Raw genomic sequence first — 11686 nt, 5'->3', positions numbered from 1 at the left:
ATCATTTAATCCATCCATTTATAATGTAATTTAAATCACCTCCTTTGCCACATGTTATGAACAAACTAATGCATCATACGAATAGGTAGGCTATAGTATTTTTACTAGTAACCGGGTAGTTCTACACTGTATTAGTACTTTTACTCAAGTAAACTTCTTAATACTTTTTTCTACCATTGCAAAAAGGCTTTTACATGTGTGATATATTCTCATAATTGAGTTTTTACGTCGTTTGAATTGTTCTGATTTTTTTAATGATTCCTTTCCTTATCAGCAATGTACCAGATAACCCAGTGAGACAAGCTTTTGTAACACCTGCAGCAACAGGTATAACAGCTACTGTATCAGTGGAGTTGAAAATGTGCTGCGTTTAAAGCCCTGCCTTTTTATTCAGAAAGAGTTATTTATACTGTAACCGAGTTGAATAGCTGGAATTCAGGACTAGTTTGGGCCTGTCAGACTGAAAATCAGCATTACAACTTTGCTATGGTAACGTTGCTTTACTTGTTCTATGAGTATTGTTGCTCCAAAGAAACTCCCACTTCAGACCTTAAAATTGAAAACCAATGGGAAGAGTGCATCCGTAATTTTCACTTTGCAGTTGGATTATTTTTGTTAAAGATGTTCATGTTGTCGTATCATGTATCAAACATGTTCACTGTCAAAGTACTGATCTATGATTACTGTGAGCAAAACCCAGTCACGTTGCAATGCATCTTGGGAAATGCTGTCTGCAGTTCAATCAAACAGTAGTCGATGGGCGAGCCATGAGGCATACGGAAGAGGGAGGCTCTCAATTAAGTCAAGTCAGGAGAGATTACCAGAGCAAAACCGGAAATAAGGCAATTTTGCCTTCAAAGTAAATTAGGAAGACATAATCACTAGTCTTTTAGCAGGGCTGCCAATATTGAAGATTCTTATTGTCATTTTTTGTTTTCATGTGTTTTCTTAATTATTCAATCAATCATTCTGTCTTTTAACTACAAGTTGTTGCATCATTGCCTCAGCAAAGGCCTCGGGAGGGGTGGGCACATGCAGAAATGTTGAGGGTCTGTTGGGTCTGTCTAACCAGAAAAAAGCTACCTGTCCACCCAGCAACTCATATGAATGCATCTGAAAGGTGTATAATATTGTCATTTAATAGCATAATTCAACTTTTATTGAATTGTATTAATGTTTGTTTTAATTGTATTTATGTTTCTGTGTAATGTACATTGGGTGCAACAGAATTAAATTCCAAATGGAGGTGATCTCAGTCTGTAGTTACTGCTGAAGCTTGGCTGCACAGGAAAATATTGGCACATTTGTAAAATAAGGAGACCAGCAGGTGTTGCATTTGCAGAGCTTTATTGGATGGTTTTATCAGCAGGTAATCTTCTTTTTCAACCAAATGAGTGTACTTTAGATGCGGGGAGGCAGGTGTGAGTAAACAGAACTGTCTTAAATGCAGTTTTACAGCATTGTTGTAAGGTACAGATATCTATATAACAGCAACACATACTACACTTACCTTTGCTCTCTTGTTTCCAACTCTGTAGGTTAAAAGGAGTCCCACGGGAAATAACACCTTTTATCTTATGGGAGGGTTCACAGAATAGAGTTAAGTAGGGGATGGTACGTTTATATTAGATTTGTTTGGTAGCTTTGAAATATTGATTTTTCATGTACTAATTTCAAATAATCAATTCATTACATAATAAGACTGTTGATGTAATGTTAATAATTGTTTGACTTGTGTTTCAGTCTTCTACTTGAACAGATCTGACTATGGCACCCCTGTTGTTGGTAGCACCTAAGGGTGGGGCCAATATAAGACTACTCTTTGTGCCATTGTTTTGGTGGTCGTGCTGGCATGGTGGCACACATGTATATTATATTTGTAAATAAATGCTGTATCGCTTGACTCCTTACTTAAGATCTGGACCGCTTCATAGGTCAGTCAACACGACTAATACCTGTGAAGCTGACTCATTTGTTATAATTATTTAAATATTAATAAAACGATGTATTAATTAATATATATAATATAATATGTTAATAATTTAACAGAAGCTCATGTCTAATGTAAACCATGTCATTTGAAAAGGCACCACTTTTCTGCATTTATTCCATTAAGTGTTAAGCCCCCTTCAAATGCATGTTTTTATAAAACACTGTTAAGGTTTCACACTTGAAAATCTAAAATACTAATTTATTAAAACGTGGGTCAACTCTATATTTTGTTAATTCTTATTTAAGAGAAACACTGTATAGAGTATAGACATTATATAAACCAAAGAGACAAATGGTTCCTGGGCATAGAAGGTACAAATTGAATTATACGTTGAGTTTTATTTTGAAAGGCTTGACCGGAAATAACGCTGCGTGTTCCCTGCGCGCTTGAGGCTGGGTGGCTTCCCCTGGTGGAGCTTCAGTATTTACAACAACATTTGTCTGAAGCCTTCGCGACGCTGCTGTCCATCACAGACAGACAGACAGACAGACAGGGAGTCAACCCGTCGGTGAGACAGCTTTTGTATTCTTCCTCTGCTACACGATGGCTGTCGCTTCCAGTTCGGACTTCTTTTGTGCATTTTGGAGACATATTTCCCACAATGTTGGCGAGTGAAATCCGTCTACCTTGTGTACTGCAGTGGTGCGCAGCTTCGCCTGGAGAAACACCTGTACGCCTCTTCTCTCCACTGGCCCCACAGCCATGAATGTTGAATAGGTATGGATACAAGAAACCTGTGCACGAATCAAAGAAAAAAAAAACATCTCTAGACAATGTGGTTAGGTTACTGTGTTGAGCTTGTTTTCCACGGCTTATTGAACGATAGAGCCCATCAATGTGTTGGTCATCACTTTGTGTGACATCTTGGCCCTGGTGGTGAGATTGCTTGGATACAGTGGAGAAACTAGGCAGGGTGTGTGAGAGAGAGTGTGTGTTTTAGATGATTTCATGGTTGGGTTGGATTGTCAGTCTACCCTAAAACATCGGGGGATGTGGGGGCGTCTTGGTGCTGTCTGACAGGATGTAGGGGAGGATCTATTGGAGCAGGATTACCCGACCATTTTTGGAGAGAGAGCATCGTGGAGTTCTGATCACAGTTGACGCATTGCACTCCTAGTGTTTGGCTGCTGGTCCATTATTATTATATAATCATGTAATTCAGTCCTAAAAAAAAGAATTAAAGCCACATAGGTTTAAACAGACCTCCGAGGATCCATTTATACAGCTCCTGCTGAGCAACCTATGAATGCCAATTATACTGTACATGTGGGTGGGTTTTAAGTTTACATAATTCACTGTGTAGTGTGGGCTTCTGTATGCGTGGTGCACACAAATGTTAAATGGAGATGTATGTGTTAAATGCAGCAATGTGCCAATGACTCATGGTTTTTTATACAGTGCAGTGCAGGAGTGTGTGAATTCCAAATTGTGCCCAAAGTGTGTGTGTGTTTGTGTGTGAATGGGGTGCAGTCATTTTGAAGTCCACAGTGTGTGGGTGAGTTTCAGCAGGTGTGCTGCATACAGGATGCCCAAACTCTGAGGAGGAAGACACAAAGCAAATTGTTACGATCCCTCATTCTGCATGCCAACTCATTAACAGTTAATAGGATACATCATATCAATTGCAGCGTCTCCCCCAATGCCACTTACAGTATCCTCCTTTCTCTCTCATCATCCCTCTGTCTCTGCCTCTGTCTTTTTGTTTTTCAGGCAACAGATTACCCCTAAGGCGCGGCGTCTGTCTGCATTTATCTAAGAGAAAGAAGCAGAGAGGGAGCAGCACAAATACCGCACAGCCAGACATCATGCAAGGCGAATCCTTCCCTCGCTGCAGAGTGCTGAAATGTTAGGACTGAAGAGCAAGAGTGTCAGATCGAATCAGCAGACTGTTTACCGTAGGGGGGGCAATAAGAGCTGCTTGACACTATACTCACTAACGCCCTGTGTGTGGTTTAATGCCCCTTTCAATCACAATCAAGAAAAGACGTGTTAACTGATCTTTCATCAGCACTTTTTCCAGCCAACGTCAGATTCAGCAATCCGAGCCGAGATGGAGTGGTCACTGGAGAACGTGAGAGAGATGGTGGCTGGAGGCATGCAGTCCATAAGGGAGTGTGAGATCTGTGCTTTTGCCATAGCCATGTGTGTGCTGCTGCTGTTTATGTGGTACTGTTACAGGGTGGGCCGCGAGCACGGCTCCAGCCCCCTGCGTGGGAGGTATCTGTCTGGGCCCAGTCGGATCGGAGGAGTGGTGGGGGGCTTCATGAGTTCAGACTGCCGAAACAGGGGCAAAGGGAAGCAGGGGTCGATGCTGGAGGAGCAGAACGGCTTCGCTTTCTGCCAGTCGTCAGACTGCTTCCGATGCACCAGCGCTGGAGAGAGTCTGAACCAGAAGCTCTATCACAGCCTGCAGGACTACGCCAAACGCTACACCTGGTCAGGAATGGGCAGGGTGCACAAAGGAGTCCGTGATCAAGGCCGATACCTAAACAGCCGACCCACCATCCAGCGGCCAGAGGTGTTCTTCCTCCCAGACCTCCCCTCAGCCCCGTTCTTTTCCAGAGAAGTGCAGAGACATGACGTGGAGCTGCTGGAGCAGAGCTTCCCCGCCCTCATGGCCGAGTTTGAGAGCATCTACCACCAGCCCCCGGCCCGCAGCGGCTCCTCCCTGCCACCAGGGTGGAAATCCAACAACACCCCACGTGGGCAGTGGTGGACCTACTACCTGGTCAACCAAGGCACCCCCCTGGTTCTCAACGTGAGGAGGTGTCCGCGGGCCTGGAGGGTGCTGGGCCAGCTGCGCACCTTCATTGCCAACAACGTGTTCGGAAACGCCTGCTTCTCCGTGCTGACTCCTGGAGCGCTGATCACCGAGCATTACGGTCCAACAAACGTCCGGCTGCGCTGCCACCTGGGTGAGAGAGAGAGCGGTTTACTCGTTCAACCATGTGATGTGAGGGGGTCTTTAACTACAGGGGAGGGGTGACCCAGCTGTTGTAGTGTTAAGGCTGAACATGTGGATCCTCTTTGGTCATAACGGCTGACATTTTGTGGCTAATGTGATTGTTTTTATAATTTCGATTGCACCTGAGATTTGATTCTATTTACAAATGCACCTTGTGAGATGGCTATAAATGTTGATGCTTATTCTTAAAGAAAGAGACTTAGTAGGATGATTTAAAACCGTAATAATACGGGACGCTCTTAGCAAAGAGCATTTTTCCTGGGATAAGTCACCTGGGAGATACCAAATTAGGTGTTGAAGGAAGATTTCTCAAACTGTTTAAATTCAATTTTTGTATTTAAAGTTAATGCTATACTGTTATCTTAACTTTCAACATTTATTTAATTTTTGCTTGTCTGACAACAGAACCACAATTTAAATGAAGGTTTTCCACCCCAATCAGATATTCCTCGAGCACATCAATAAAGCTAAACTACTAGCCTCTTCAGATCTAGATTTCAGGTATAACTAGATTGAGACTTACATTGCTCTTATATTGTATTGTTTGAAAATATCAAAACATGAATGTGTGTAAATTAATAATAGGAATTATTCATATTCATTCCAATTTTCCCTAAACTTCTGCCTGCAAAATACAAATGGGTGCATTTTATTTATATGGTCGTAAAAAAAGTCTTAAATCTAACTAATTGAAACATTGAGAAACTCAGTTTGCTGTCCCATAATTGACCTTTTATTTTCCTCCTCTGGCAGGTCTCAGAGTGCCCCCCTCCTGCGAGCTGGTGGTTGGTGGAGAGCCACAGTGCTGGTCTGAGGGCAGCTGTCTGCTATTCGATGACTCCTTCCTCCACAGGGCCTTCCACGAGGGTAAGAAGGGATTAAAACAGAATCTTTTATTGCATCCTGTCCCTTTTTTATTTCCTTCTTCATAAAGGATTGCCCTAAAAACGGTATTATCAGCAAAGTGAATTGAGAGCATTTTTAATGAGTTTGACGGGGTTTTATATCAAAGATCATCACAAATGTCTTGTTTTTTCCTGTGTGTGCAGGCGGTGCAGAGGACGGCCCCCGGGTGGTCTTCATGGTGGACCTCTGGCACCCTAATGTGGCCGCTGCTGAGAGACAAGCCTTGGACTACATTTTTACTCCAGGTCGCTTAGAGGACAAAGAAGGGAAATAGGTGTGAGTGAGAAACCGTGTCTGACAGAGAGACAGATGGCGTTTTAGGGAGGTGTCTGTATGATTGGGGAGCATCTCTTTTTCTGCCTCCAGACCAGCTCTCACATCCACTGTGTACATATTCTCCGTCTCCTATCTCATAACTCTCTTAGCAGATGACCAAACATTGGGCCTCTTTTATCATTCATGTGTAATAAAAGGCAGCCACAATTGAAAGTAGATTTTTTGCAAAACTTAGCAGGAGCACGATTGTTCATGGAGCCATCTAAATAACATGGCAGGGACCTTTTGAATCTTTGAATGTTAATGCATTTGCATATAGATGAATGCTGTGACTGAACAGTTAATCAAATCTGTTCTGGACCCACTTTACCCATATAGGATTATTTGTAAATCTCAAATTAGTTTAATTTCTGCTTGAAACTGTTCAACAGTAACAAGCAAAGTACATTACAGATTTGATAAATGGCTCAAAGCAAGCCAAACAATAACCGTCATCATCTTACACTTCTGCTTTACAGTATGTATGGAGCCATAAGGCCACATAGTCTGAATGAACTGAAGTCATTGAGTTGGCATTTATGGGTCCGGAGTTATCCCCACTTGTTGGTGGTATTACTTTGCACTTAACATCTAACACTGATTGCTTTACACTTACTGTTACACCTATATCTTTGCAAGGGCTAAACATTTGATCGTTAGACTTTTTATATTACTCAACACATCCGGTCACACTTAAGATGCATTGTTTTATTCACACAAAAACGGTTGTCAGCAGGCGCGTCGTAAGGGGGTGAAAAGTTAGGACGATTCTAAGGGCCCGTGACTGACAGGGGCCCAAACCATTTTAGAACATTAAAGGTGGGGTATGTAATTTATTTCAGAAACACTTTTTGTTATATTCCATGGAATGCTCTTAACATCCCGATAGCAATGAATATATTAAATGCTTTGACAATAAATACATGAAAACATTTCATCTGTGGAAGCTGTAGCGCTGTAAAAAGCACAACCAATCATTTTAGCCGGCCCGGCTAAAATAACTGGATGGCCTACCTGCCTGTCAGCCTTCCATCTGTGCACAAACTTATCTCGTGCCCTCATTGGTCGTGTGCGCGTTCGTGTGTGTTGGAGGAGGGGCTCTGTAAGGAAGTCTGAAGGAAGAGGCAGATTTTCTCCGGTTGTGTACTTTCAAATTCTAGCGCACTCGAGCTGGTTTCTCCAAATTACATACCCCACCTTTAAGAAAAAAATGTTTAAGTAACCATTGTGATATCTTTTCATGGGGCCGAAAATCCCAGGGGGCGCCCCTGGTTGTCAGTGAGGTTACACATTTTTCATTACTGTTACACACTTTTTAACTGTTTTCATGATGAGAGGGTAATTCTCTTCGTAGTAAAATAGTGACATTTTCAGTGATAGTAGTGCCTATGTACATCAACTAAAGTAAGTGAAGCTAAAGCAAAGCCATCATTGCTACATTGCTGGATGACTTAAAGCCTCCTGTTCAAACTATTGTCATAAACACGTTAAGCCATATAACGGGGAGGTGTAGCTTTCCTAAAACTGATTAATGGTAAAATAAGCAAATGCAGTGTCATTCTGTAAATGTCCGTTTAATCACTTACAGGATGCACAATTGGGGCTCTAAATCAAATGTGTATACCTAAACGAAAGAAATGCAGAACCTGCTATTTCATTGGGATTTGGTTACCTAAATAAAGTTATAATTTGTGTAATCATCTATTCTATTCATATGTGCTTTGATAGATATTTGATAACTGAGGTCCAATGTTGATGATGTCATGAATGTTTACAGACGCAGCTAATGTCTTTGTCCTGACTCCTGCCGATGTGGTAGTTTATGGTTTATTGTGCTCCCCTTTGAAAAAATCAATCCTGCTTACAAAAGAGTCGGTTAGAAAAGCACATTTTTAGGTCAAATTGTGTGAGTCGGCCTGTGCTGGATAAGAAGCGTTTTTGGTAAATTTACTAAACTCTTGTAATTTGGTTGTATTTGATATCAGGTTTGTATTTCTGTAAATAGGGTTGAGGTAAAAAAAAAAAAACGAGCGGTCTGAGATGATTTGAGATGATTGTCTTCAATGCTATAACTATTGTGTTGTCTTGATTTACAGCTACAGCGAATGCATTTCATTCTCCGTTCTCAAAAAGCCAGCCATCAAGTCATTTTGATTACATTTGTAGATTCTGTAAAATGTTTATGAAGTACTATCTCTGTTGTACTGTGAAGTATTTTTTTTAAAACCACTTCTGCACATTTGCAGGAGTTTTGCGCCATAATTAAAGCCACAATCCTTAATTCTTCAACAGCACTTCATGAATATATGTGCACTAAAGGTAGAGAAAATTAATTTTCAGCTTTACAGGTCCATAGCAATTCAAGATACCCATCTATTAAAATGTAATGTTTACAAAAAGATTTACACGCTGTTTACACGACGCCGACACTCACATTGAGCTGTCCATAATTAGGTTTAAAATCAACAGTGCTGTTTATCCTAAGAGTATGAAAAAGGTCATTCCCAAAGCATTTGCTTTACATATATAGTGTATGATGGGGCAGCCATTTTGTTTACATTAGAATTAAGGATTTGTCCTCCAACACGTTCTTCTGTGGATTTTGAACAGTATTTCTGTACATTTAATAAATGGTTGAGTCTCTTATTTAACCAGCTGTTGTCACATGTGTCACTTTTACACAGACTTCTTTTGATCAGAGAAGTCACATGCCATGGCTTGTTCTCGAGACACACATTTGATGACTTTAGACCTGACTTGACTAAACCGAAAAAGACTTGAAACTCGACCAGTGCCATCAATGACTGGTAACTTCACTTGGAAGTGAGCCTTTTGACTTAAAGTACTTAAAACTTTCACCTCACTCAAACCCAAAAACTCAATTGTTTGTACGGTATGTATGCCACGAGTCGATTAACTTACTTTCATTTACTAAATCTCCCTTCTCCTTCCCAGCAAGTCGACACTTCATTCCTTAGATCCACATTGACATCATCCAATCAAGGTGCAGTAGAGAAAAACTAACGCTACGTTACTGAGCTCCAATTGGAAAAAGTGTATACCAAAATTATTTCTTTTGAGTACAAAAACTACATGCTGGTAACCAAAAAAAACATTACGAATTAATTTAAACTTCCTCAAGTGTAGGACTCAGGACTGGACTTGGCTCCTATTGGTGTTGACATAAGAGTTAAAAGTCTTGATTATAGACTTGACCTAAGAAGTAATTGCAAAAACTTGAGCCTTTCTTGGGACTTGCAGAACAATGACTCGGTCCCACCTCTGCATGTTCTGCTGAATCGACCATTTCATTAATTAAAATAACTGCTGCAACACTAAATAGGAAATACTGATTACAACACACCAGGACCAATGTTGGAGATTATTGCCTTCTGCAGAATTGGCACTCTGGTAGTGATAAGACACATAATGAAAAACAAGGGGACAAATAGATTGTTTTGTCTTATTTCACTCAGATGCAGTTTTAAATAGGTGGCACAGGGAAGCGTGCAATGATGTTGTCGCTGCTCTGATTCCACAGCAATTATTTCTTGTCACACTCCCTCTGGAGAATTTGAAGCCAGAAGCATTCAAATGCTGAGGCAATATTACATGATGTGAAGGAGAGACACCACAACATGGGAAAACATTTTAACGAATGGCTATCACCATAAAAAACTCTCCAGTGGACTACAACTTTTTCTGAAAAAATATTTTTAAATATACATATGACACATTATGTTATTGAGTAACTAAATACATTCACATGTAAGAGTCGAAGGTTTTTTTTACAGAGGGGAGTTGAGCTATGCTTTTACGAATAAATGTTATATAAACAAGGTTACCTATTGGGCAAATCACTCAGATAGTATGAAAATAACTTATTGTGAACATGCATACATTTTGCAAGACAGAACAGGGTAATGAAAAAATAACAAAAAGATGTATGGTTCAGTTTTTTGCAAGTTGACATATGCAAATTAGGCAATATCTAATGCTAACTGTCCTGTACAGACACAAATAGTCACAGTGCAACAAAACAAACTAATTCGATATTTTCTTTTCACTAGTCTGAAAGAACACAACTTAAGGCAGCAAAATAACCCAACCTCTCCAAATGATTTGTTTTTTCTAGTGTCTCTCTTTACATAAATATAGTGCCTTCATCACTCATACATTTTGGTTTCATGGGTTCATAAAGAATACATAGGGTTATTAGGCCTTACACCTGCTTGTACTGAAAAGGATGCTGAACACAAGTCTGCATCACTCACTGGGAAAATCTTTGCCTCTGCCTCTGATCTCATTTTAGTTTAAAGATGTTCAAGTGTTGCACCATCTGTAGGCCTGTAACGTCGGTGGATAGAGGCACATGCTGATGTGAGGTTGATGCCAATAATAGAAAGCCCTTACTGCTCGTATTTATAAAGTGCATGTTTTATGGGAACATAATTGTTTTTGTTTCAGTGTCACAGCTCTTTAATTATTAAAGAAGGTAATAGTAGTTATTGTTACAATACTGCTCAGGATATTAAACACAGCAGCAGTGTAAGTGAAGCTCGTTTGAGAGAGAGCAGGACTGTAGCATTGTGCGAGGGGATAACAATATGAAGTGCATACAAGTATAGTATGCTCAAGGGTTATCCTTTGAGCAGTATGCTCTGACATCACTACATTTTCTCATAAACTTCTGTGTAATCTGACTTCGTTTTGCAACCGGAGGCGTCGCCCCCTCCTGGCCATAAGAAAGCATAAAGATTTAAGGCACTAGGCCAGGTTGCTACTTGACTTTTTCACAATCTTGAGGCCCTGTCATACAGGGATGCCCTGTTTCAACAATAGTATGCCCAAATAATGCATAACTTTGAACGCGTTTGTGTTAAAGCAAAGGATCACAGACTAACTTACCTGCATGAGTCATTTCAGTGTATAACTAATGATATGGGGGGATGGGGAACCATGCCTCATTTTTGCACTGAGGCCCCAGAGCAGGTTAATCTGGCTCTCGATAGACACAATACGGTTTAAATTCAATGTTGTCCACTGGGAGAGCAAAGCCAACAAAACACACTTTATGTTTAAAAGCTTCACTCACATTTTGCTGCCATATCCTTAGCAATATAGGATCATTAATGGCTTTACATATGAATTCATTATAAGTGGGATTGTATATTGTATATTTTCTAAGGATGTTGTGTCCACACCCAGAATGATATGTATCTTACATTTTGCATAATTCGAATCACCCCTATAGCAACAATACGTATGCTTTGGAATGTATATCTGGTTGGTCTGCCTTTGTCATGGGAAAGTTAGCTCACCTCTGATAGGTGTATATCTCACTATACATCCACACCCACGTCATTGCCAGGATACCAGGGACCAGCATTCACATCAATGAAAGGGTGACGCGCTGCAGCGACGTGTGTGCCCCTCTGTGTGCGCGCGCTGCCGCACAGCAATCAGGTGGTGAGATGTATCCTAACTTCACGCGGGCAGGCTCTGGC

At 40.7% G+C, this 11686-nt stretch overlaps 1 protein-coding gene across 1 annotated transcript; it reads left to right on the top strand.

The window, feature by feature from the left end:
- Nucleotides 1-2404: 2404 nt before the first annotated feature.
- On the top strand, nucleotides 2405-7047 carry asphd2 (aspartate beta-hydroxylase domain containing 2). The gene is made up of 4 exons (XM_034118363.1): nucleotides 2405-2710; nucleotides 3704-4908; nucleotides 5712-5825; nucleotides 6008-7047. The coding sequence occupies exons 2-4, from the start codon at nucleotides 4044-4046 to the stop codon at nucleotides 6136-6138; spliced, it is 1110 nt and encodes a 369-aa protein (XP_033974254.1). The 5' UTR covers nucleotides 2405-2710; nucleotides 3704-4043; the 3' UTR covers nucleotides 6139-7047.
- The last annotated feature ends 4639 nt before the right edge of the window (nucleotides 7048-11686 follow it).

The sequence above is a fragment of the Trematomus bernacchii genome, unplaced genomic scaffold, assembly GCF_902827165.1.
Source record: "Trematomus bernacchii unplaced genomic scaffold, fTreBer1.1, whole genome shotgun sequence".
Taxonomy (NCBI): domain Eukaryota; kingdom Metazoa; phylum Chordata; class Actinopteri; order Perciformes; family Nototheniidae; genus Trematomus; species Trematomus bernacchii.
This window is presented reverse-complemented; position numbering and strand designations above follow the sequence as displayed.

Coding starts and splice junctions, on each gene's coding strand:
- asphd2 (XM_034118363.1), top strand. CDS start 4,044: ATGGAGTGGTCACTGGAGAACGTGAGAGAGATGGTGGCTGGAGGCATG. Junction 4,909..5,711: donor CCGGCTGCGCTGCCACCTGG/GTGAGAGAGAGA, acceptor CTCCTCTGGCAG/GTCTCAGAGTGCCCCCCTCC. Junction 5,826..6,007: donor CCACAGGGCCTTCCACGAGG/GTAAGAAGGGAT, acceptor CTGTGTGTGCAG/GCGGTGCAGAGGACGGCCCC.